The 27,177-nt window shown below is 47.7% G+C and overlaps 1 protein-coding gene across 6 annotated transcripts in view; it reads left to right on the top strand.

Moving 5' to 3' along the window:
• Nucleotides 1-27,177, top strand: part of RGS12 (regulator of G protein signaling 12) — a 691,597-nt gene that overhangs the window by 470,736 nt on the left and 193,684 nt on the right. For all 6 annotated transcript variants that reach the window (XM_086964151.1, XM_086964150.1, XM_086964152.1 and 3 more), the window contains one exon: nucleotides 26,048-26,160. In XM_086964151.1, the coding sequence (XP_086820277.1) occupies nucleotides 26,048-26,160 (113 nt within the window). The remainder of the gene's footprint in view (nucleotides 1-26,047; nucleotides 26,161-27,177) is intronic.

Raw genomic sequence — 27,177 nt, 5'->3', positions numbered from 1 at the left:
AACTATACCTTTGTTTCCACAATTAGCACACCTTTGACTCGCATATTAGTGTCTTGTAGAAGGTACCACTGGTACCAAGGACCTTGCCACCAGAGAGGGTCTCTAAGGGCTGCAGCATGTATTGTGTCACCCTCAGAAACCCCTATTGTGCCACCCTCAGTGACCCCTCACCTAACACATATACACTGCCATTGCAGACTGTGTGTTTTGGTGCAGACAAAATGTAAGAGTCGACATGGCACACATGCCTGTGTGCCATGCCTAGAAAACACTTTCTGTGACATAGCTAAGTCACCCTCTAAGCATGCCTCACAGCCCTCAGGCAGGGTGTACTATACCACAGGTGAGGGCATAGTTGCATGAGCAATATGCCCCAAGAGTGTCCAAGTCCATTCTTAGACATTGTAAGTGGAGTGAAGCTAATTGAGTACATGGGCTGGGAGTTTGCCATTACGAACTCCACAACTCCATGATGGCTTTATCAAACTTCTCAGCATAATAAATCCTCACTGATGACGGTGCTGGATTTATTACCAAATGCACTTAGAGGGCTTCTTAGATATGCTCCCTGAAAAATGATCAACTCCCTAGTGCACAAGCCTGCCACACTCACATGTTTCTGGCCCCCTGAGGTGGGAGTCGTTGTGCTCTCATGGGTCAGGAACAAAGCCTGCTTGGGTTGGAGGTGCTTCTCAAATACCCACAAGCATGAACAGCAGTCAGAGTGGTGAACCTAAATGGCTTCCTGCCCTTTGTTATGCTAGCCAGGGCATCTCCAGCTAGTGGAGATGCCCGCCCTTCTGTCCAAGCCCTATTTTTAGCAAGCAAGGTCGGCTGGAAAATTACTAAGCAGGAGAGGTGGGTCCCCTCTCTACCAGGACCACCCCCAAGGTGACCCCCTCCTTAGAAAATCCTCCATGTTGGATGGAAGGATTTTAGCCGATCAGGTTAGGGAATGCCCCCCTCCTCAAAGGGAGGAGACATACAAAAGGTTTAGTCACCCTATGGGTAAGTAGCCCATTGGCTACTGTCGGGCATTACCTGTAACCCCCTAAATTTAGTATTATGGGGCACCCCTGAATCTTGATCCTCTGATTCCTGCTACCTAAGAAGAAGGGCGAAGAAGATGACGTCCAGCAAAGCCTGAAGATGACTACTAACTTTTCCCCAGTCCTCCCAGCCTGTCTCCAGCTTTAAAGACTCTAGTTCAAGTTCAAGTTTAAATTTGTATAGCGCACTCCTCACCCAGAGGGTCTTAAGGCGCTTGAGGGAGGGGGGGGGAGCTTTATTTATTAAATATCCAGGTTTTAAGTTGTTTTCTGAAGGAGAGGTGGTTCTGTGTGAGGCGGAGGTGTGTGGGGAGGGAGGGAATTCCAGGTCTTGGCTGCTAAGTAGGAGAAGGATCTTCCTCCCATGGTGGATCTCTGGATGCGTGGAATTGTGGCGAGGGCATGATTGGTCGATCGAAGTTGGTGGGTGGGGGTGTAGAAGGACAGGCACGTGTTGAGGTATTCGGGTCCAAGGTCGTAGAGGGCTTTGTGTGCGTGGGTGAGGAGACGGAACGTAATTCTCTTGTCGACGGGGAGCCAGTGGAGGTCTTTCAGGTGACCGGAAATGTGAGCTTGGCGGGGGATGTCTAGGATGAGTCTGGCTGAGGCGTTTTGGATGCGTTGTAGTTTTTTCTGTAGTTTGGCTGTGGTTCCGGCGTAAAGGGTGTTTCCGTAGTCAAGTCGGCTGGTGAACAGTGCATGGGTTGACCGTCTTTCTTGTTTCGATGGGGATCCAGCGGAAGATTTTATTGAGCATACGTGGGATGTTAAAGCAAGATGATGAGACGGCGTTGAATTGTCTGGTCATAGAGAGGGAGGAGTCCAGGATGAAGCCCAGGTTGCGTGCGTGATCCGTTGGTCTTGGTGCGGTTCCCAGGGCCGGTGGCCACCATGAGTCGTCCCAGGCGGAGGGGGATGATCCCAAGATGAGGACTTCCGTTTTGTCCGAGTTTAGTTTTAAACGGCTGTTCTTCATCCACTCGGCTACTTCTTTCATCCCTTTGTGTAGGTTGGTTTTGGCAGTGTTTGGGTCTTTGGTGAGGGATAGGATTAGCTGGGTGTCGTCTGCGTAGGAGATAATGTTGAGGTTGTGTTGGCTCGCAAGAAGACAACGCATGTCCTGCGGCCAGCGACTTCCAGAAACCAAAGGAAGACTGCCTGCACTTTAACAAAGACCAGATGTCCCCAAGACAGCAGCCCTGTCAACAAGCAACCAATTTCAAGGACTCCGAATCACTGGAACCACAACTCCTGCCCACTCTGCACCCAACGCCCACGGCCTGAGTTTGAGCGCCTCACCTATCCAGTGAGTCTCCCCAGCGATTCTGACCTCAAAACCATTGGTGGCTGGCCTCTCCTGGACTCCACTAAGACGCCTGTAGCCTCATCTCACAGGGTCCCACCTAACCGCTCCAGATAGAAGTTCTGACATCCAAATGCACCCCTGCATTTTCAGCCCCCTGACTTTGAGGAGACCAGCCGACAGTATCCAGGCGTCCACAGAAACCTCTTGTTACCTGCTCAGCTGTTGGTCTCCTTCTTCCAGCCTCCTGGTCTGAGCCTGCAGCCTCTTTGTGCAACCCAGATTCCCCATTCACTTGCATTGGGCGCCCAATGCTGATTTGTCCTATAAATACAAACAAACTAAGTACCCCGAACCTCTCCCCCAATTTCACTTCACACTAAGGAAAACACAAAGAGAGGAAAACAAGGCATCAAGCCACCAGCTACTAGAGGAGACAAAGAAATAAACACACAAGCAAAAATAGGGGGTGACCCTCATATCAACCCAAAACGACTGTGAAAGGAGAGACCGCAGAGAAGAAGCTAGAGTCCAAGCCCATTAACCATTCAAGACATGAGATCAGGGCGTGTTCGCGGAGCCGTCCAGCCCAGACAATCAGGGAGCAAGAGAAAAAAGTGTAAGTCTGGCTCAACTACGGCTCAACCCTCCGACGAAATTTCCTTCAACTTAATAGAGGTTGATCTAACGGACATCGCGTTAACAAGAAGGGGAACCGCCTCCAGCTTTAAGGTCTCTCCAACCTAGCCCAAAATCTACACAAAATTCAACTTTCTAAAAGACGTTGGCGCTGCGGTCTATTCAAGGAACGCAGCACTCAAAGGGCTTGAGTCCCCCCTCCAACCAGTCCAAGCTCTTCATTTGCCACAGCCAACTACAGCCTTAATTCACAATCAAGCCACTGATCCAAGCTTTCTTCCAGCAGCGGACCACACTAACTTAGTTCTTAACAGGAACTTAACTTTAAGCGCACCAGGGGCAGACTCTTTTTCTTCGCCCCCGCCAGCTAAATATCATTTAGCCCAAAAAATCGGACTTCTGGCGACTACCGAACACCTAATGAAGCCCTCAGAGGGTCACTCAGGGCCCCAGCAAATTCAACTATCGTCACCAGACATCTCAAACTACCCAGCAATAGTAACAGCAACGCCCCCACCCCAAGCAGCAAGGATTACTCAGCAAGCGTTTACTCCAACAAGAACAAATCAAACAACGTTCACGGAAAAGAGAAATCAGAATAAACAACTGCTGACATCCCCCCAAACAGTACTCTCAAACCCCCCAAAGGATGTGACGAGCAGAACGCAACCTCTATCGGCATCTCACGGGAAAGGCATTAGCAGTCTGCCCCCCACCCGTTATTGCCGACACTACTAATATCTCGGATTTTGGCCATTCTAGTATCAACACGCTGACTCCTATAGCAATCAATAATGAGTCCAAGCAGGATGAAGGAAGGGCGGTATTATCCTATCTGTGCACCCAAGAATGGGAGGGCATGTTGGCAACGTACTCTCCAGACCGTCAAATAGGCATTCCGCGTACAAAGCAATCCTCCAATCTTTCAGCTGACAGCCAGCCCCCAAGGAACACTGGGGATCGAAAGGAGATGGGTGGGCCAAAGAACAAGACGGAAGTGTTTGGCCCTCAATCCTAAACACCATGCAATTGTCGGTGGAGGCGCTCCAATATCAGTCTGACAAAATGGACATATAGCTCAACCTACTAAACACCCTGGCAGTGTTCACAGCTGGCATAGATGAAAAACTGGGGGATCTCAACAGCCTAATTAGAAAAGCACAGACGGAGGCACACCTCCGATGTGGCTGTAGTCAGATTGTGGATAAACTTACGACCCTACCAACAATGCTCACAACAGTATTAAACAAGCTGAAGAACACACCACTAACTAACGCTGTCAGCTCTTCTGCTGGCGCGCTGGCTTCAGAACACCCAGCCCTTGAAAGCAAGAAAGGAGAATTGGCCAGCTCAATCAATCGGAATTTCATAGACCGCGATTCTCGCATCCAGCATATAGTGCGGACTCCACATGCTGCAAAGGGATGTTCTAAATCAGTCCTAACTGACTCACCCATCATCAAAGCAAACGCCAAACAGCGCCGCCAGTAGAAACGGAAGGGACGCGATCAAAAATCACTTCCCTTCAAACAAGCAGTCACCTACTCAATCTTTGGCAAGCAGAGCTCCAAAATCGAGCCTGACCCCAAAGAGGGGGGTAAGCAACACACAGATCCGGCTCAAACGAGTATCCTTCAAAACACAGCAGCAAAACCAGAGCCTTCTAACACCGAAAGGTCTCTACTCGTCACAAACATCAGGAACTCTCCACAGGTAATGCCAGCTCCCCACAGAGGAAACGCTTTCACCAACCCAATTGTAATTCCTATATGCCCGTCACAAAAGCCATCAAACAACCCAACCTGGCCTGGTGGACAAAGAGAATCTTCAATTAGCACCAACCCAGCGACAGAAGAAAATAAGGCTCCCAGAACGTACGCAATTTGGCTAACGATCAACAACCAACACGTCAACAAAGATCAGATAAATAACAGCTTAAATCATGACATGGCTAACCTTGTTTCACCGAGAGAAGGAAAACAAACATGGAAGGCCCCAGACCAGCTACCCCAAGGCGCATTCAATCCGCAGGACTTGAGACCACCGATTGAAACAACACGGATAAGAAACAGTGCAACCAACTACAGCCCCACATAGAGGTGCGGCTACCGGCCCAAAGGGAGGATGCACAATTCACCAATCAGCAAGAGCGCCCACTATACGCTAGCGAATCTACAAATCAAGTGCAGGCCTCAAAGACTTCCAACCAGCTCGAGTCTCACGTTGTTTAAACCAGAGTATACATTAAAAAGGCACCAAGATATACTAAACGGGGGCAACGTCTTGAGACTACTAAGAGCTATTCCCAATCTAGCAGATCTAAATACAACTGATCTTCTTGCAATAGAGTTTCTTGCACCAGAAAATCAAGCAATGAGTGAGGCAACAAGGGTGTCGTGGAAAACCGCTACTATCGCCCAAAGAGTTTTAAACGAGCACCACACTTTTGAAGCCTGGGGAATCAAGGTCCCCTCGTACCAAAATCCAGCCTACCCAGCACATCTTGTAAACTCCAGCCCAAGGCCTGGCCTCAGTCACTGCCCAAAGCCCACAATCTCCATCCTTAGGGGGGCACTCTGCCCCTCTCCTCAATTAAGGCCTCTCTTCCAGGGTTCCCTCCGTGCATCTTATGGTGAAATAGCCGCACCTGGAGGGGGTCGTCAGCTTGTGTAACCAATTACAAGAACTCTAAACCTCTTTCCAGCAATTCAATGACATCATAGCCAAACGGACAGTGGCAACAACCAAAGAAAAGGAAGCGTGTTCCGCCTTTGCTCATGGAACATCAATGGCCTAGCCTCAAAAGCGTCTGAACCTGAGTTTCTGCAATATTTTAAACCGTTCGACGTAATCTTGTTGCAGGAAACATGGCTGACTGAACTGTTACAAATACACTGGTTCTACTGTTTCACCATACCAGCCACAAAAGGCGGAAAAAACGGTCATTGTTCTGGTGGGCTGGCAACTTATATATCAACAACTGCTATACCTACAGCAGCCATAATCGAACCAGGAACAGAGGTTGCCTTGGCAACCAAACTTACTCTCTCTCTGGCAGTTGAACAAAAAGAAGTAACGATTATCAACGCATATATCCACCCTAAATGTCTAGCAACAGACTCGGCGAAGCTATTTAGCCAAATAATCACTTGTATAGGCAGCAATGATACATCAAATATCATCTTATCGGGGGACTTGAAGCAATACTAACTGGGATCATCAGAAGAATACGAAGCAAGATTCCAAACTTCACATTGTAATATACCGACAGAAGGTGTCTTTACCCACGGGAAAATCAATAAAACAAACAGAAGCCTTCTTGAGGACCTGGAACACTCCAATCTTGGGGCTCTTAATGGAAGATTTGCAGGCGACATTCCTCCTGTAGCCAGTTATTATATTGCAACAACTTCCTCGATACTGGACTATACCTTTACTAGTCTCTCGTTTTTTTCATCTATCATTAATTTCAGAATGGGGGACAAGATAGTGATCATCGCCCACAAGAAATAATTTTAGCCGCAACTGCTCCCTCTGATATCCAGTTTGCTTCAGTCTTTGGCACCATCTATACGACAGACTACAAGAGAATTAAATTCACAGCAAATAACATTGAATCCCTGTCAGAATCGGCATTGAATCTCAGACGTTCATATCCGACAAATATGGATTACATTCAAATCTGGGAACCCTTCACAAAGACGCTCGGCAAACTACATGCGTCGCAAATAAAAATGAAGCACACTCTGCCATTTGACCAAGTGAAAAGGCTTACTGCAGCACAAGGCATGCAAATTAAATCCCTTGCCAACCTAAAAAATTGTCCAAAAGAACACATTTTCCTAAAATTTCTGTGGTGTAAAGTTCTGGAATCCACATGGATCCTCAAACTTTCGCCCATCCTGCGTTCCCCAAAGTCTTCTGAGAAAAATTGTACCTCACTTGTGTAGTTAGGCTTAGTGCCCGCGACGGGAAACGGCCCAAAATGCAACATGGACACACCACATTTCCACAGTGAAAAATGACCCTTTTTTTTGCAAAGTGCCTAGCTGTAAATTTTGTACCCTAGCTCTGCTGGCACCTAGAGAAACCTAGCTAACCTATACATTCTTTTAAACTAGACATCCAGGGGAATCCAGGATGGGGTGACTTGTCTGGCTCTCACCAGGTTTTGTTACCCAGAATCCCTTGCAAACCTAAAACTTAGTAAAAAACAAAACACATTTTTCCACACATTTTTGTGGTGTAAAGTTTTGGAATCTGCATGGATCCACAAAATTCCACCCACCCCGTGTTCCCCAAAGTCTTCCGAGACAAAATTGTACCTCCCTTGTGTAGGTAGGCTTAGTGCCTGCAACAGGAAACGGCGCAAAACGTAACGTGGCCACAGCACTTTTTCACAGTGAAAATGTACCCTTTATTTTGCAAAGTGCCTAGCTGTAGTTTTTTAACCATAGCTCTGCCGGCACCTAGAGAACCCTAGCAAACCTATACATTTCTGAAAATTAGACACCCAGGGGAATCCAGGGTGGGATGATTTGACTGGTGGCTCTCACCAGGTTCTGTTATCCAGAATCCCATGCAAACCTAAGAATGTGTCGAAAAAAACAAATTTTCCTCTTATTTCGGTGGTGAAAAGTTCTGGAATCTGCGTGGATCCACAAAATTCCACACACCCTGTGTTTCTCAAAGTCTTCCGAGAAAAATGGTACCTCACATATGTGGGTAGGCCTTGTGCCCGCTACACGAAACGGCGCAAAACGCAACGTGGACCCACCACATTTTCACAGTAAAAAATTACACTATTTTTTGCTAAATGTCTAGCTGTAGTTTTTGAACCCTACCTCTGCCGGCAACTAGGGAAAACTAGCAAACTTATACATTTTTGAAAACTAGACATTCAGGGTGGGGTGACTTGACTGGCTCTCACCAGGTTGTGTTACCCAGAATCCTTTGCAAACCTAAAACTTTGTCCAAAAAAACATATTTTCCTCACATTTCTGTGGTGAAAAGTTCTGGAATCTGTGTGGATCCAGAACATTCCACCCACCCGCGATCCCCAAAGTCTTCCGAGAAAAATGGTACCTCACTTGTGTGGGTAGGCCTTGTGCCCGCAACAGGAAACGGTGTAGCCAATAGGTTTTGCCTTTGGGACCTTGTAAGTGTTTAGTTATCCAGCACAATATCCTTACTGCAACAACATCAAATGTGATCATGGTTAAACACTTATAAGGTCCCAAAGGCGAGACCTATTGGCTATGCCAATGCTTGTTTTGAGTGAGTGGCTCGTTCAGGTATGCCACTGTAAGGGAGAGATGCTGCGAGTGCTTTTACAGGAGCCCCTGTGACATTGTGCCTCTTCAAAATGTATCTTGGGTCTGGTGTAATACTTCTAGCCCCTATTCCCGCACCCAATGCATTCTTAAATGTCCCATGTACAGCCGGGGTTGACATTCCTATTACCCCTGCCCTCCAGTGACACTTTACCCGTCACGAGTGGTGGTGGTTGACGTGGTGGTGGTGGACGTGGTGTTGGTGGACGTAGTGGTGGTGGTGGAGGACATGGTGGTGGTGGACATGGTTATGGTGGACATGGTTATGGTGGACGTGGTGGTGATGGTGGACATGGTGGTGATGGTGGACATGGTGGTGAGGATGGACGTGGTGGTGGACATGGTGGACGTGGTAGTGGTGGTGGATGTGTTGATTTTGGTGGTGGTGGACGTGGTGGTGGTGGTGGTGTCTGATGTAGTGGTGGTGGACGTAGTGATGGTAGTGGTGGTGGCTGATGTAGTGCTGGTTGACATGGTGGTGGTGGATATGGTGGTGGTGGACTTGGTGGTGGTAGACTTGGTGGTGGTGGACGGTGTGGTGTTGGACATGGTGGTGGTGGTGGTGGTGGTGTTGGACATGGTGGTGCATGGGAGAGTAGAAAGAGGCCAGGTTGTTGGTGATAGGTAATTTTGATGTTGCCTCAATAGGTTTTGGGCCCTTCCCTAACGCGGGTATGTATTTGGCCCACCCGCACAAGTGAAGTACCATTTCTATTGGGATACTTGGAGAAATGCTGGGGCATTGGAAATTTGTTGTTACTTTCTGCAGTGTGAAAATTTGGCCACAATAATGCAAGGAAAATGTGACAGTCGCATTTTGAGGTTTGAAGGACATTGTGGGTGAGACAACTTGTTGGGATCCACAAGAGAGACATCACCATGTACTCCAATGGGTGTTTAGTTTACGACAATATCTACAGTTGGTAGGTTTTTCTTGGATGAAATGTACACCTTGGCAGAGACAAAAAAGACAAAGATTACTGCACAGCCATCTAGTCCTCACACACATACTGGTTGGATTCTGCAGGAGGACAAGTGCTGGTTCAGTATATAACATTTTATTAACGAGAGATTTCACAAAAATTAAATACACTGTCCATAATTGAAAGGACAAAAAACTGAACCAGTGACTCACAGCTCGTGAGCTGTTAATCCACGACAAGGCACCAACCGCTTTACAGGCCATTCATACACCTTTCATATGTGTGACACATACAAAACCATTCACACTGTCAGCGGCAGGCCCAGCACATTACAACACTCACACCAGCAGACAGCGCCATTCTAGGGCCCATCACTTCCACACGCCCACATTACTGACACAGCAACCACACCAGCTCACGGATTGCGGGGAGTGGCATTTGGCTAGCAGTGTGTGTAGTGACCAGCAGCAAGTCACTACTCACACACCGCCAGCCAAGCGCCAGTCCACCCACACCACCAGCCAAGCGCCAGTCCATGCACACCGCCAGCCAAACGCCAGTCCATGGACACCGACAGCCAAGCGCCAGTCCATGCACACCGCCAGCCAAGCGCCAGTCTAGGCACACCGCCAGCCAAGCGCCAGTCTAGGCACACCGCCAGCCAAGCGCCAGTCTAGGCACATCGCCAGCCAAGCACCAATCCACCCACACCGCCAGCCAAGCACCAATCCACCCACACCGCCAGCCAAGTGCCAGCCTACACACACCGCCATCACATTTAGGATTTTTTTTACACAAAAAAGAAAACGCAAATAGATACAAATCTACTAACACAAAATCTGAAACTAAATATATTGCACAAATGCCAACCTTGACACTGAACAAAAAATATAAACCTATAGAGACCAGGCAGTTCACTTTATCCCTCATTGATGCTCCAAAAAATTATTTTGCGTGTGGTACATTCTAAAACAAGCAGGCACACACAGCGCAGGGTTAGAAGGACACTTAGGGCAGTACATACGAGTCTCCTTCTGCGTACCTCTTCACCAACAGACTCTACAACTCCTACTGGGAAAGTCTTTGGAGGGTGTGGGAGGAAGGTGGCGATCTTTCAATCTAAATGTGGCAGACCTATTACACCATAGGTCTCTCACCCTCGGCACTGCTGTATGGGGCTGAATGATATTCAGCAAGAATTCAAATGAAATCGTTCACACTCAGTGAAGGAGATGAGCCGTTAACTCCGTTCGGGAGATATTCCCTGATGAAGGTGCAAGGGGCACCGAAATGCATTGGAATGTATAAAAATGGATTTTGATATGTGATTGAAAAAACATATACGGATGAAATTAATGAAGTGGAATTATAAAATAAATACATGAACAGCACAAAGGAACGATTTCATTTGAATTCTTGCTGAATGTCATTCAGCCCCATACAGCAGTGCCGAGGGTGAGAGACCTATGGTGTAATAGGTCTGCCACATTTAGATACATTCAATCACACTCCAGGAGGGGAGTGATACCTTTGGGCACGCCAAAAACACTCTCTAAACCGAGGCGGTGCACATCCCACAACTTGAAGCCTGATCCTTCAATCTAGCCACATCCTCCACCACTCTGTAGGAACACTTGCCTGTTCCAGTACAACAAGGCTGCCTATTACAGACTCCTGAAACTTAGCAAAAGTCATCTTTGACTCAGGACAAGAATCGTTAAATACAACAAAAACATTAAAGGTTGCTAAGTGGAAAAGATGGATAGCCAGCTTCTTATACCAAATGTAAGCCTTGCGAAGAGCAGTGTAAGGTTCCAACCTCTGACCTACTCTACCAACACCACCCAAGTGCCTATTGTAGTCCAAAAGGCACACAGGTTTGCACTCTTCAGCAACCTGACCCCAAACAGTCACAGGTGAAGTGCTTTCATCATGGATGGTAATCGGCATGTAGACATCTTTCCTATCTGAAAACTTTACAGCTAGAAGTTCCTTGCAACGCAATGCAGCGCACTGCACTGTCCCCGCACAAGCTTTTGACAAACAAGTTCTTTTGGGAAACCTTTACGGTTAGAGCAGATTGTGCCACAAGCAACAGTGTCCACTTTGGCCTATTCCCTGAACAACCGCACAATGTAGAAGTTATCTACATATAAATGATGGCCTTTGTTAAAAAAATCCTCTACCAAGTTCCCACACAATTTTCTCAGTCACTCCAAAAGTGGACGGACACACCGCATATACAGCTTAATTCCATAACGTGTCCTCCTACTAAGAATGTATTGCCTAAAAATCAATTAATCAAAAAGAGACTAGCTAAGAATGGGGTTGACATGATATTTATATTTTAAGGATCATAGTGGCTCAGTTTTGTTTTGTCAAGGGGTGGTGGCACCTGCTGGGTGTCCTTTAAAAGCCCTCACCCACCAACCTAGTTGGTGGCATGCTTCATCATCGGGCCCACCCAGTGACACCTAGCGTGTCCCGGGTGTGCTACGACGCCTGGTTACAGCGGAGCAGGTATGTCACTGTGTGTGCGGTGAAGGGTGATAAGTTTGTGAGTTTAAAACGGCTTGGCGGGGGTCCCAGTACCCAGAGGGTAAAGACACTTTATTACCTGGGCCTCCGTCAGCGGTTAAAAATAAGGCTGTGGGACGTTAGAGGCGAGTTACGACCTCCCACGTCCTTTAGAGTGTCAACATGTTTAAGCCAGTGCCTTATTAATATGCTGGCTTTCTTCAGGACTGATAAAAAGGTGTGTGTAATTAAAACTAGTGGGTGTGTAGTGCAGGCTATGTGTCTACATGCCCTAAAGTGTATCTAAGTGTGAGAGGGGGGATTCCCTTCTCAAGATCACGCTAGTTTTAAGTTGTTTTCTCTTCAAGGTTATTGAAGTGGCAAGGGGTTGGCCAGGATTTCTGGCCAGCGCCGGCTTTGGACCTGTTGTGCCTCCTTCGCAGAACCCGCGAAAGAGGCACAACAGGTCCAAAGCCGGCGCTGGCTGAAACATGTTGACACTCTAAAGGACGTGGGAGGTCGTAACTCGCCTCTAACGTCCCACAGCCTTATTTTTAACCGCTGACGGAGGCCCAGGTAATAAAGTGTCTTTACCCTCTGGGTACTGGGACCCCCGCCAAGCCGTTTTAAACTCACAAACTTATCACCCTTCACCGCACACACAGTGACATACCTGCTCCGCTGTAACCAGGCGTCGTAGCACACCCGGGACACGCTAGGTGTCACTGGGTGGGCCCGATGATGAAGCATGCCACCAACTAGGTTGGTGGGTGAGGGCTTTTAAAGGACACCCAGCAGGTGCCATGTGGGGAACGGGGTCGGGAGAATGAGAATCGTCACGAGTTTAAGTATGTCTTTAGCTATTTTTATTCGGTTTGACAACACCGAGATAAGTTCAAAGACTTTAAAGAACAGTCTCCTGGGGAAACAAACAATACACGAGGGTCCTCTCCTTTGGGGAAGTTTCCGGGTCTTCGGTTCCAGTCTTGAGGAAGCGGGAGCTGACCACAGGCTGGAGATCACTCGGAGAAAAGGAAAAGAAAAACAGCCACGTTAGGGGCTGGGCTAGACATATACAACAGATGAGAGGAGGGTAGGGTAGTGAGGGTTCACCAGGGTATTACCACATAACCTATCAGTCAGGGAGTGTAGGCGGCCGGCAAGATACGACGATAGTGACCACCCTCAGACTACCCCGTCCCACCCCGTGATTTGAACAACCCTTGAAAACGGCCCCGTACCTTGTGGAGCCACACTTCTCCCCTGGAAGTGTGGCGGGGCGGCTCGTGGTATCGTTGGCCTCCTGGCTTGTCGTCACTCGGCTTCAGGGGTCCTAGCAGCGGTTCCACGACAGCGGCTCAGTCTTCCTCCGTGGCGTCCTCCTCGTGCTTCAGCTGGCGTTCAGAAGGTTTCGCGCCGGCAGTCCAGAACGGGGCTTCCTTAAACGCCCCCAACTCCTCCGGTTGGTCAGTATCGGGTGACGTCGTCTGACCTGATTGGGCGAGTGCTGTCGGACATGCCCCTAGCGTCACAGAGGCTGGATACAGAGGTACACGTCCCTGAGGCAGAGCCGTGGAAATCCAGGAAACGTCCAAAGGATCCTGCGGACGGGGTGGAAAGGAAGAAGCGTTAGCAAGGACACCCCGTCCATCCGAATCAGGGAGCTCATCTAGGTCAGGGAGCTCTGCTTCGTGACACATCCCACCCCCAGGATTGACCCGATCGGGGGAAATCGGATAGCGGGACAGAAAGTCAACATTCCCCTGCAAGGAACCCTTTCGATGACGGACCTCGATCTGGAAGGGCTGCAGGGCCAAAAACCAACGCAGAATGCGATCATTGTTCCCCCTGTTACGCTGAAGCCAAGTCAAGGGAGCATGGTCCGTGTACAACACAAATGGCCTCCCCTCAAGATAGTACCTCAGTTTCTCGACACCCCAACGGACAGCCAAACACTCCTTCTCAATCGTCGAATACGCCTGCTCCCTAGGAAACAGCTTGCGACTGATAAAGAGCACGGGTCTTTCAGCCCCAGTCTCATCTTCCTGGGAAAGGACCGCACCAATGCCAACCCCAGAAGCGTCTGTCTGGAGGATGAAGGGTTTAAGGAAATCAGGGGAAATGAGGACAGACGAGGAAGTCAAAGCGTCCTTCAAGGCTTGGAAAGCCGAAGACTGTGCTAGAGAGGGTGTGGGGAGTGCAGCAGACTTGATATTTTTCCCAAGGAGGTCTGTGAGAGGAGCGGCCAGGCTAGCAAACTGAGCAATGAACTGGCGGTAATAACCCACCAATCCCAAGAAGGCCCTGAGTTCTTTCTTTGAAGACGGGTAAGGCAGAGCTTTGATCGCTTCCAGTTTCTCAATCTGGGGCTTAATTTGTCCATCGCCCAAAAGATACCCAAGGTATTTTACCTGCTGGAAAGCAAACCGGGACTTCTTCGCATTGATGTGGAGACTGGCCTCCCTTAGACTGGTCAGTATGTGTTCGAGGTGAAGCAAATGGTCATCCCAGGTTTTGCTAAACACCACAATATCGTCCAGGTAGGCAGACGCGTATTGTAGGTGAGGTGCCAGCAGTGTATCCATAACTCTTTGAAATGTAGCTGGCGCCCCATGTAAACCAAAGGGGAGTACCGTAAAGTGGTAATGACCAGATGGTGTTGAAAATGCTGTCTTTTCCATGTCTTTGGGAGCAAGGGGAATCTGCCAGTATCCCTTGGTGAGATCTATGGTGGTGATGTACCGAGCCTCCCCAAGGCGTTCCAATAATTCATCGACCCTAGGTAGAGGGTATGCATCCTGTTTAGACACCCGGTTAACGGCCCTAAAATCGATGCAAAAGCGGATGCTACCGTCAGGTTTCGGTACTAACACCACCGGCGAGCACCAGTTGCTGTGGGAAGGAACTATGATCCCAGCCTTCAGCATGTTGTCTACCTCGGCTTGGAAAGCCGAGCGTCTTGCCTCGGGAATGCGGTAGGGCTTCTGTTTCACCACTGTGTTTGGGAGGGTAGGTATGCTGTGTTCCGCTAAGTGAGTACGACCCGGTTGATCCGAGAAGACTGCTGAATGTGATAAGAGTAGTTTTCTAACTTCTTGTTGCTGGGTCGATGATAAGTCAGGATTCACAGGGGCAGCATCGACAGTATGCTCTGTATTGAGTACAGGAGACACTACATTGACTGACTGGGGGGGGCGGACCTAACCATTTTTTTAGGATGTTAATATGATACATTTGGGTTTTGCCCCTTCCTAACTGGACCAGATACGTGGTACGTCCTATTTTCTTCAGGATTTTGTAGGGTCCCTGCCACTCCTTCCTCATTTTATGCGTAGAAGAGGGTAACAGAATTAGAACCCAGTCATCTACGTCCAACACCCTCCACTTTGTACCACGGTCATACAGGGTTTTCTGTTTAGTTTGTGCTACCGCTAAATGTTCGTAGTAAGGGTTCTGAGTTTATGTAGCCTGCTCTGGAGTTGTCTGGTATAATCCAACAGGGCTTCAGCTTCTTGTGCTCCCTCAGTTTCCCAGCTATCCTTCGTGATCTCGAGGAGCGTTCTAGGGGGTCTCCCAAACAACAACTCAAATGGGGAGGTCCCTAAACTGGATTGTTTCTGGCTACGAAGTACAAAGAGGGCCAAGGGTAATAACTGATCCCAGTTCTTTCCATCACCCGACAATAATTTTTTTAGGGTCAACTTAAGGGAGCCGTTGTAGCGCTCAACCAAACCATCTGTTTGGGGGTGATATACAGAGGTTTTGATGTGTTTGATATTTAGCTGTTTGCATACTTGTTGCATCAAACGGGACACAAAAGGGGTGCCCTGATCGGTAACGATCTCTTTTGGGAAACCCATGCGTGAGAAGACTTCAACTAGCCTCTGGGCTATTGCTACTGAAGTGGCTGATTTGAGAGGAAAGGCCTCGGGATACCGCGTAGCGTAATCAACCAAAACCAAGGCATACTGATGTCCTCGGGATGATTTAGGTAAAGGCCCGATTAGGTCCATTCCGATACGGTCAAACGGGACCCCTATAATAGGCATGGGTACCAACGGGGCAGGAGGCGGAGTGTAGGGATTCCGTTTCTGGCATATTCTACACTCCTAACAGTATTTCTGAACCTGGGCATAAATACCCGGCCAGAAAAAATGTCGCAATATAGATTGACTCGTTTTTTCTACCCCGGAATGGCCAGCTAGCAAATGGGCATGACCAAAGAACAAAATCTGCTCACGGAAGTCATTTGGGACCAGCAACTGGGGTTCAGCGTCAGCCTTGGCAAGTCTATACAGTAAACCATTTTTTTCGAGAAAAGTGGGATAAGCCCTAGTGGTCGGATCCTGTCCGCTTCGTGCAACCTGCCATGCGTTGGCGAGACTTGCATCATTCAATTGGGCAGTCCTGAAATGAGTATCCCGGGCCCATGGTTCTGCGGCCAACAAGGTGTCATGGGGAAGAGATAGGTGTTGTAGGGTCTCCAATAGCAAAGTACTAAACGAAGGATTATCAGTCCCTATGATTATGGGTTCAGGTAAACCAGCCATAACTCCCACAACAACTTCCATATTCTTCCCTGAAGGGGTATGAAGTGTGATTTTAGCTACAGGATATTCCTTGACGTCCCCATGGACACAACGGATACTAACCCGTTTCCCTGGAATGTGAGAGTTGCGGTCTACCAGCTCTTCCCTTATTACTGAATGTTTGCACCCGGAATCTAGTAATGCTTGTATACTAGTACCGTTCAAAGAGACACGTACATAGAAGGTGGTTCCGGTTTCTTGTGCATATAGGATAGACCTTGGGGCATAGCTCACGTCCATAGGTTCGTCTTCTCTGTCTTTTTTCTTCCGACAAAATCGAGCAATATGTCCCCATTCACCACAGTCATAACATTGAGGCCCTGAATTGGGAAGTTCAGGTCGTTGGAACCGGACTTTCGGAGGTTCGGGAACGGGTTTTTGGAACCGTTTCTCATTTTTGACAGGTGAAATGATTTTAGTGTTTTTTTCGGGCTCCTTCATGTACGGCTTACCCTGAGCCCGGGCATAACAGGTAGCCATTTCGATAGCATGCTCCAAGGTTAACCCCGAATGTTGTTTAAGCCACCTTTGGGTACTATAAGGAAGGGATTCGATGAACTGTTCAAGATATACTTTATTCATAATGGCGTCGATGTTTCCTTCATGTGGTTTTAACCACAGGTCGGCAGACTCCTTTAGTTTGAAAAACAGGGTTTTGGGCAAATCCCCGGGTGACCCCTTCTCTTGCCGAAACCGTAATCGATGGGTTTCTTCGTCGACACCCAACCTATCGAGGATGTATTGTTTCACAACCGCATATGCAGTTGTTCCATCCCGGTTTACTGTCTTGATACGCTGCCTGGGCCTCACCAGTCAGCAACGGCGCCAAATAGAAGGGCCACCTATCACCCGGCCAGGAACTAGCTCTCGCCGCTCTTTCAAAGTTCAAAAAGAAAGCAAGGGGGTCTTCACCTGTGCTAAATTTCTGTAATGGAACGACAGTGCCCGGAGGTGGAGCTGTAGCCCTTCCCTGTCCTATTACAGTCATCAATTGTGTTTGTCCCTCTGCCAATTTTAGAATGTTATCGGACTGCGTTTGGATGGCTTGGGAAAATGCAGTCCGGTCTGCTTCCATTTGGGTCAAAAGATTCTCCATTCTGTATCGGATGGCGTGGTTCACTGGTTGATCCGAGTCACGGCACCACTTGTGGGGAACGGGGTCGGGAGAATGAGAATCGTCACGAGTTTCAGTATGTCTTTAGCTATTTTTATTCGGTTTGACACCACCAAGATAAATTCAAAGACTTTAAAGAACAGTCTCCTGGGGAAACAAACAATACACGAGGGTCCTCTCCTTTGGGGGAGTTTCCGGGTCTTCGGTTCCAGTCTTGAGGAAGCGGGAGCTGACCACAGGCTGGAGATCACTCGGAGAAAAGGAAAAGAAAAACAGCCACGTTAGGGGCTGGGCTCGACATATACAACAGATGAGAGGAGGGTAGGGTAGTGAGGGTTCACCAGGGTATTACCACATAACCTATCAGTCAGGGAGTGTAGGCGGCCGGCAAGATACGACGATAGTGACCACCCTCAGACTACCCCGTCCCACCCCGTGATTTGAACAACCCTTGAAAACGGCCCCGTACCTTGTGGAGCCACACTTCTCCCCTGGAAGTGTGGCGGGGCGGCTCGTGGTATCGTTGGCCTCCTGGCTTGTCGTCACTCGGCTTCAGGGGTCCTAGCAGCGGTTCCACGACAGCGGCTCCGTCTTCCTCCGTGGCGTCCTCCTCGTGCTTCAGCTGGCGTTCAGAAGGTTTCGCGCCGGCAGTCCAGAACGGGGCTTCCTTAAACGCCCCCAACTCCTCCGGTTGGTCAGTATCGGGTGACGTCGTCTGACCTGATTGGGCGAGTGCTGTCGGACATGCCCCTAGCGTCACAGAGGCTGGATACAGAGGTACACGTCCCTGAGGCAGAGCCGTGGAAATCCAGGAAACGTCCAAAGGATCCTGCGGACGGGGTGGAAAGGAAGAAGCGTTAGCAAGGACACCCCGTCCGTCCGAATCAGGGAGCTCATCTAGGTCAGGGAGCTCTGCTTCGTGACATGCCACCACCCCTTGACAAAACAAAAACTGAGTCACTATGATCCTTAAAATATAATTATCATGTCAACCCCATTCTTAGCTAGTCTCTTTTTGATTAATTGACATATAAACCGGGGATCTGGACTAGCTATCTGGTCCTCTCTCTCCCTCTTGATACACGTACTTGCCTAAAAATCAAGCATCCCTTGAAAAAGACCAAAGACTCATCCACTGCTATTTCTTTTCCTGGAACATAGATCTCAGAAAATCAATCAACAAAGGGATCAATGACAGGCCGAATCTCAAAAAGACGGTCACAATCGGGGTGATCTTGTGCCAACGCTAAACCATTATTGACAAAATACAGAAGCAGAAGCAAATACCTATCATGACTGCCGGAATTATGGCTATTGGCATCAAGGGACTAGTAGACCAATATGAAGACATTGATGGCTGCCTTAGCAAGCCCATCAAAAAAGTTAAACCCAAGAATTTCTTCATCTCTTCCAGATTTGTGGGAGTCCACCGGGTAGCTCTAGAGTGGGACCTAAGACTGGCACTGTTGTCCTTCAAAAACAGTTCAGCATACAAATTAGTTTGCTCAACAATCTCTGCCAAAAACACATCGTCCATAAACAACTGGAAAAAATGTATCTGCAAAAAATGTTCTGTTTTCACTCTGCACCCTAGCACACCAGTGAAGGTAGGCAATGCCGGCTGCACCATGCCTGGGGCAACCCAGAGGTCATCAATTCCAACTGGAAGCCTTGCAGCCCCAGGCTGCAGCCCAGATGCCTCCTGCTGCACTATCGGCACCGCAATGTCCTCCTCTAAAACAGGCACTTCATCCGCACTAAGAGTAGCTTCATCCGCACTGTGAGTAGCTTCATCATCCGATGATTCCATGTCGAGAGAAAACTCACTGCCTGAATCTTCAACTCCCTCCTCTGCCTCAGATTCAGAGTCAGTCTATGAACCATGATCAGAGGAAGACTCAAAAAGCATACCAACAAACTGCTGAGCAGTAATCCTGCGGCTCGCCATTATCCTTACTAAGAAAGGAGACTGCACAAACAAGTCTACAACAACCAACACTGTGCAAAATAAGTAAGTAAATAAAATGTGTGCCTTTATCACAAAGATCTATGTACTAAAAAACTATACGATTCACTTGCAAGAGACAGCTACACTCACCAGCACCTACTCTGCAGAAAGACAGCAAAAACCACACAAGCAAAAAAAAAAACAATTACTCACAAGACAACAAAGTACACATCAAGCACAAATGCAAAACGTTTTTGACACTCAAAAACAGAAGCCAAACATACTGCTATAACACCATTTGCAAAGAACACATTCGTGCAGAGAAATGAAAAACATTTACCTTGTACAAAAAAGTCTCTTATGAAACACATGCAACTACACAAACAGCAGAATCGCCAGTAACGAAACCGCAACCTGGAACAGTTTAAAAAGCAAAAGCCTTGATCAAAAAGGGAGAAATAAAGCATTACAATTGCAATTCACAAGAAATAAAACAATGAACATAACACCTAATGTCACTACCCAAATGGTCAATCTGCCAGATGGGCCTTTAAATAGGCTGAGAAAAATGGGGGCTGATCTTGCCCAAGGGATCGGGTGAGGTTGTCTGCCAGGCCGATCTGTCCCACAGGTGGGGCAGACAGAAATGTGCCCCCCTGCTAAAGAAATAAAGCCCTGGTGCCTTATATGGTTTTCTGCCTCCTTCCTAGGGTAGAAAGACCAAAAAAGGGCAGATCTGTCGCCAGGAAGGGCAGAAAAAACATTAACCAAATTTTACCCCATTGGAAACAACCGTGTCATTTCCTTTACACATAAAACAAAATCCCTGGTGCCTAGTGAATTTTCTGCCCACCCTCCTCCCCCGGGCAAAAAGGCCCCGGGGGGGGGGGGAGAGATTGGGTGGGAGGGGGGGGAGGGTGGCAGAATGCACACATAAAAAGATCTGCCCCCTGGAAGCGACCCTTGCCCAAGGGGTCGCTTCCATTTTAATTTTAAAGAAGTCCCTGGTGTCTAATGGGGTTTTCTGCCCCACTTCACCCGGGGACAGAAAGTCTGGGAAAAAAAGACTGATCTGCTGGGCAGAATACACACACTGAAAAACATCAGCCTCCTGGAAGCGACCCTTGCCCAAGGGGTCGCTTCCATTTAAAATTTAAAACACTCCCTGGTGTCTACTGGGGTTTTCTTCACCCCCCCCCCCCCCCTCCCCTCCTGGGTGGAAAGGCCAAATAAACAGACCGATCTGGCCCCACGGGGGGCAGAATATACTTTAAAAAAAATATGGCCCCTGGAAGCGACCCTTGCCCAAGGAGTCGCTTCCATTCTAATTTTTTTTAAAATCCCTAGCTCTAGTGGGCTTTTCTGCCCCCCCCCGTGTGGGGCCAGAAACACCAAAAGAAATGGGCGATCTGTCCCCAGGGAGGGGCAGAAAGTTTTAATTATTCCCCTTAGAAAGCGACCCTTGCCCAAGGGGTTGCTTCCTTTCCTGAAAAAAAGACATCCCTGGTGTGTAGTGGGGGGCATTCCTGTTGCACGAACGCGACGCTGTTCGCGATCGTGCAGCAGGAATGACATGCATTGAGACATCGGGGGAGAGGAAACACTCTTTCCTCTCCCAGATGCCTCAATGCGAACAGATCTGGCCCCACCGGATCACAAAAACTCACCTCTTCCTCTAACGGACTCCTGGAAACAAATGGTTTCCAGGCATTCAGCGCTTCCTGAGGACGTCGGCGTGCTGTGTGTGCTGACGCCACAGGATCACAGAGGGGGGCTAGGTAGTGGCAGCGGAAGATGTTCCGCTGCCATCCCCCTTTGTGGCACGATGTTGGGCTGCCCATGGGGGAGCGCCAGCGTTTCCCCCATGGGTGGGTGACATGACGGAACCGCTCCGTCATGAGCACCGAAGGGGTTAATGTATATGTTTTATTTAATTTTCTGATCATTTTTATCTTAATGGTATTCATACCACATTTCGCTATCATTTATATTTGTATTAGCCATACCAATATTGATATCTCAATAAAAAAGGTAACCACCATAAGATACAGAAAGCTTGTCATGTTGTTTTGATTTTTTTTCCTGTATCTTTTTAGGGCTCGGGGGCGGAGCTCCGAGCGCCTATTGTTAAAGAAAAAAAAAAGTTTCTTTAGGGCTCGGGCCAGAAACATTCCTTAGTTTTTATGCCATCTGCATAGTGATTCGTCTTTGCTGTGCTGTGTTTGTAGTAGCCTTGACGCGATAGGCTATCTGTAATTTCCGTCGGCCATTTTTGGCATTTTCTCTGCGGTTTCGCGCACGGCCGTCCATTAATCTTAATTAGGAGCTGTCAGGGAGGTGCTGTAATGGAATCCAGATGCTGTGGGCGCGTTCACCATTGTGCAGAGCGTGTGCACTGCTGTGTTTTTTTTCCCTTCAGCTCTGTGTGCGCGCATGAACAGCTTGTGATTCAGACCACAGACGGCTTTTGACTCGCATGTATACAATTCATTCTTACGCGCATGGCTCTGAATGTGCACTAGTGCAAATGCTTGCATAGCCATAGCTTTCAAGCTACTCGGACGAATCCGTACAACACAGCGCTACACCTGATTCCCGACACACAGGAGCTCTGGCGTTGCACTTGGACGAATCTGTGCACTCGAATGAACCTGGTGCGGCCCCTGTATAATCCGCATGTATGAACTGAACGTGTGTTCATGATTCCGTGCACTTTGAGCCTGGTGAGGAACATTTGTGATGCAATTATTCCACAAGTGCGCCTTAACCATTCCATTATGAATAGGTCGATGCATACATAGGGCTCAGGCCCGCAGCAAGCATTAATGCACCAATGGACATGCAATAATACCCTGGAGCTGTACGTGCATCGATGCATTGGTGCACGCGGGCCAGCAGAGTTGCATTGTCTGAATAAACACATATACCAAATGTCCCTGCAGAGGATTAGAGCTAAATCTATCTGCAAATACCAACGTCTGGGGCACTATCTGTGCGTTTTCAAGTATGTTTGCACACGCACACATATGTTACCAGGAATGCACGTACAACGTTTTCACGTGTACGTGTGAGATACCTGCTACATGCATGCATGCGTATTTTTGAGTTAAAGCATAGGCGTGGCTTAATTTCCCTCCGTGCGTCTGTGTTTATTTCCCGAGTTACTGTCTGAACTTTAACCGTGAAGTTGAAAACATCAACGTATCAGCTCCCAAGCGGGGTTTATGGGTGAATTTTATGGTGGTATTCGTGAACCTCAAAGCTCGGTTCTGGTATCCAGTGCACACGATAGGATTGATAAAACACTGCTGAGCCAGCCATCTCCCTGAATGAACTGAAGCCTGCAGCCCACCTTTACCCCGCCCCCCTCAGCGTGTTAATCTTCATAACCTCCAAACACCCCCACCGTCCCATAATGCACCGCATGGTGCGCACCACAGCCCTTCACTTGCCCCTGTCCAGCTAGACGTGGGCTCGGGTGCCGGGTGACACGTGGACATGTTATGGTAATTGAACCTTCAAGGGTTTTAATTGTCTTAATGTTTCGAATATTATTTTAAATCTCTACAATTGTACGACCTGATATATTTGATGCCGTTAATGCACAACAACTGTGACAAATGTCTTATTAAGTTAATTTCTGTTTGTCACTGAACAGTGATCTTTTTGAGACAAAAGAGAGCAAGAGAAAGGGTGTATATGAAAGAGTATTCGGATTTAATATTTGTTACAAGGGTACATGATAGATAAACAACGTTGTAAGAGAACATACAAATAAATTGATCTATAAAAATTCTCTATACAACAATTGCAAAAGCTTTTCTACCTATTTACAATCTAATTTATTATCCGGTAGAAAAAGCAATCGTCGACGTTTCGGTCTCTATTCTTGCGTTTCCGAGACCATCCTCAGGACATAAAAAATCATATCTTGGGAGACCCTCAATCACGAAAATTCTGAATATGGTGGTAATGTGCGACACAGCATAAATCAAAATGATTGTATGTCTCTTAGTAGAATAACCTGTTTGAAGTCCTTATTCGCCTGACTTCATAGATGTATAGAAAAGGAATTGGGCAGATAAGATATCTAAAAAAATTGGTGAAAATCTCCTATCGTATTATTCTGGCGTTTGTAGTTACAACGTTGAGTCTATCGCAGTCAGCTCTCAACAACTGAAATTAATTTGCTGCAGCCCGTCACTTCCAAGTCAGTTCAGGAGCAAGATGGACACGTGGAGCTGCCGGAGTCACAGTGTCAGGAGTAGCACTTAGTTATGCCCTTCCCCCTCTGAGTTACTGATACAGGGGGCATTTGTAGCTACTAGGGATAGATAGCATATGGCGCCCAGGGTCGGATAGTTAGGCGAGCACTCGGGCAATGGGCCAGGATCCGAGTTGCAGATGTGGACAGCTTTTTTGGGCAAGATGTTGGCCGAATTGGGCGGTGTCAAAGGCCCAGTGGAGGCCTGAGCGGCCTTTCTGGAAGGGCAGAGGTGGTATTCCCAGTCTCACGCTTGGCCTGCCCATTAGTGTATGCAGATTGAGCAGGGGCAGGGCTGGTGAACAGAAGTGGCCTCAATTATATTCAGGTGTGGTTGGCAGAGTGGTAGTGCAGAGTGGTATTGCAGATTGGTAGTGCAGAGTGCAGATTGGTAGTGCAGATTGGTAGTGCAGATTGGTAGTGCAGAGTGGTAGTGCAGAGTGGTAGTGCAGAGTGGTAGTGCAGAGTGGTAGTGCAGAGTGGTAGTGCAGAGTGGTAGTGCAGAGTGGTAGTGCAGAGTGGTAGTGCAGAGTGGTAGTGCAGAGTGGTAGTGCAGAGTGGTAGTGCAGAGTGGTAGTGCAGAGTGGTAGTGCAGAGTGCAGAGTGGTAGTGCAGAGTGGTAGTGCAGAGTGCAGAGTGGTAGTGCAGATTGGTAGTGCAGAGTGCAGATTGGTAGTGCAGAGTGCAGATTGGTAGTGCAGAGTGCAGATTGGTAGTGCAGAGTGCAGATTGGTAGTGCAGAGTGCAGATTGGTAGTGCAGAGTGCAGATTGGTAGTGCAGATTGGTAGTGCAGAGTGCAGATTGGTAGTGCAGAGTGCAGATTGGTAGTGCAGAGTGGTAGTGCAGAGTGCAGAGTGGTAGTGCAGAGTGCAGAGTGGTAGTGCAGAGTGCAGAGTGGTAGTGCAGAGTGGTAGTGCAGAGTGCAGAGTGGTAGTGCAGAGTGCAGAGTGGTAGTGCAGAGTGGTAGTGCAGAGTGGTAGTGCAGAGTGGTAGTGCAGAGTGGTAGTGCAGAGTGGTAGTGCAGAGTGCAGAGTGGTAGTGCAGAGTGGTAGTGCAGAGTGGTAGTGCAGAGTGCAGAGTGGTAGTGCAGAGTGGTAGTGCAGAGTGCAGAGTGGTAGTGCAGAGTGGTAGTGCAGAGTGCAGAGTGGTAGTGCAGAGTGGTAGTGCAGAGTGGTAGTGCAGAGTGGAGAGTGGTAGTGCAGAGTGGAGAGTGGTAGTGCAGAGTGGAGAGTGGTAGTGCAGAGTGGAGAGTGGTAGTGCAGAGTGGAGAGTGGTAGTGCAGAGTGGAGAGTGGTAGTGCAGAGTGGAGAGTGGTAGTGCAGAGTGGAGAGTGGTAGTGCAGAGTGGAGAGTGGTAGTGCAGATTGCTAGTGCAGAGTGGAGAGTGGTAGTGCAGATTGCTAGTGCAGAGTGGAGAGTGGTAGTGCAGAGTGGAGAGTGGTAGTGCAGAGTGGTAGTGCAGAGTGGTAGTGCAGAGTGGTAGTGCAGAGTGGAGAGTGGTAGTGCAGAGTGGTAGTGCAGAGTGGTAGTGCAGAGTGGAGAGTGGTAGTGCAGAGTGGAGAGTGGTAGTGCAGATTGCTAGTGCAGAGTGGAGAGTGGTAGTGCAGATTGCTAGTGCAGAGTGGAGAGTGGTAGTGCAGATTGCTAGTGCAGAGTGGTAGTGCAGAGTGCAGAGTGGTAGTGCAGAGTGCAGATTGCTAGTGCAGAGTGGTAGTGCAGAGTGCAGAGTGGTAGTGCAGAGTGCAGATTGCTAGTGCAGAGTGGTAGTGCAGAGTGCAGATTGCTAGTGCAGAGTGGTAGTGCAGAGTGCAGATTGCTAGTGCAGATTGCTAGTGCAGAGTGGTAGTGCAGAGTGGTAGTGCAGAGTGGTAGTGCAGAGTGCCTAAAACACATTGCCATTTACAATGCCATTATCTCTAACTTAAAACAAACCCGAGCCCTAATGCATTCCTAATGCTTGTTTCTATATTGTGGAGGTTCGATTAACCAGCGTAAGGATTATCATGCAACTGTTTGGACCTTGAAATCATTTGAAGAAGCACTTTCATTATTATGAAACTGTACACGTCCACCCGTTAGTTATCAGTTTCATAATATCTGATTCATAATAAGGCTCTTACAGGAAATATCAGAAAAACTGATTTGTTCAAAGCATAAAACTTTGTGAAATATAGTGTTGTGTAGTGCCATTTTAGGATGTGAGAGTTTGTATCCGGGTGGGCTTTGAAACTTTAGCCTTGAAATATGGGTGGGAATCTTGAGGTATGCAAAATATGTATTACTTGGCTAGTTTTTCATTTCCTTGTTTTTTCCCTTTGCAGATAAGTATCAGTCACTTCTAAATATCAATCTGTTTCCTTCAATGCAGATGTTATTCACAGTAATGGGATATCTTCTGTGCGATGTGATTCTCAGGACTCCTTGTCATCTACTGCAAGTCTTGAATTGCTTAATTTTGGCTCTCAAGGAAGCAAACCAGAGGTGAGAATAAGGCAGAATATGAAGCCTATGGCGAATATTTATGGAACAATTATATTTACGGAACCGATGCCTATTTCATAGATTTAACATGCTCATGTAATATTGGCAGTGCTAAAATCACCTGCAGCAAGCCATAGGTGTGCTCACTTTGCTCATCACCATGGCTCAAAAATCTTTAGACTACAACAGTTCCTAATCCGAGGCTTTTTTTTTTTGTTTAATGCTGTAGATAAATGTTTTTTTCAGAGCTCCTTTCTGGTTCAACTCACAGAAGGTAATGTGTCCTTCCTATGGTCTAGAAAGACCTATTCATTTGTTTGCACCGTGCTCTTGTGCAGAGCCACTGCTGTAAAACCGCCAGGCTGCCCATTATGGTGAAACGCTTTCAGCCAAACCTGGCTTTTTAGCTAATAGTACTCTGAACTAGTATTGTTTTTTACCAAATTTAATCATATGATCCCTGAAGTCCATGCATACTGTGAAAGAAAATAAACACTCTGCAAAACCCAATGCAATTACCACACATTTAATGCAAAATATAATAAGCTTCAAAATTATTCTACATGCGATTGGCAGTGTCTACTGAGCAGCACTTTGCTGTTTGAGTGAAGCACATACATCCAATTTCAATATATTTTCGCTTCACTTGTATTCAGTTTCTCAGTGCAGCTAGTGGAGGAAAAACATGATTAAATCAAAATAGGCGCTAACGAGCAGATGCCTGCCTTTTCTTGTCGGGAGAATGTGAGATGGTCTTGAGAAGTAGATACACTGTAGGTGCGGTATTAAAGCTGATTTCACAAAATCTGCAGTTCCCCCTCTGTTGTTCCAACTTCAAGTAAGCATAGCTTCATTTTGAACAGTCAAAGCGAATTACAGTGTCCAACACTGAAATACAGGATGGCCGCACATTTAAAATCTGTGACAATTTGCAGTAACTATGGTAAGATTTTAGGCAGGTGTATGTCTGTGTGTATGTGTGTGTGTGTGTGTGTGTATGACTCTGTCTCTAAACTT

Source organism: Lissotriton vulgaris, chromosome 3_2, assembly GCF_964263255.1.
Source record: "Lissotriton vulgaris chromosome 3_2, aLisVul1.2, whole genome shotgun sequence".
In the NCBI taxonomy this organism is placed as follows: domain Eukaryota; kingdom Metazoa; phylum Chordata; class Amphibia; order Caudata; family Salamandridae; genus Lissotriton; species Lissotriton vulgaris.
Note: the sequence above shows the minus strand (reverse complement) of the source record. Positions and strands in the feature narration are given on the sequence as shown.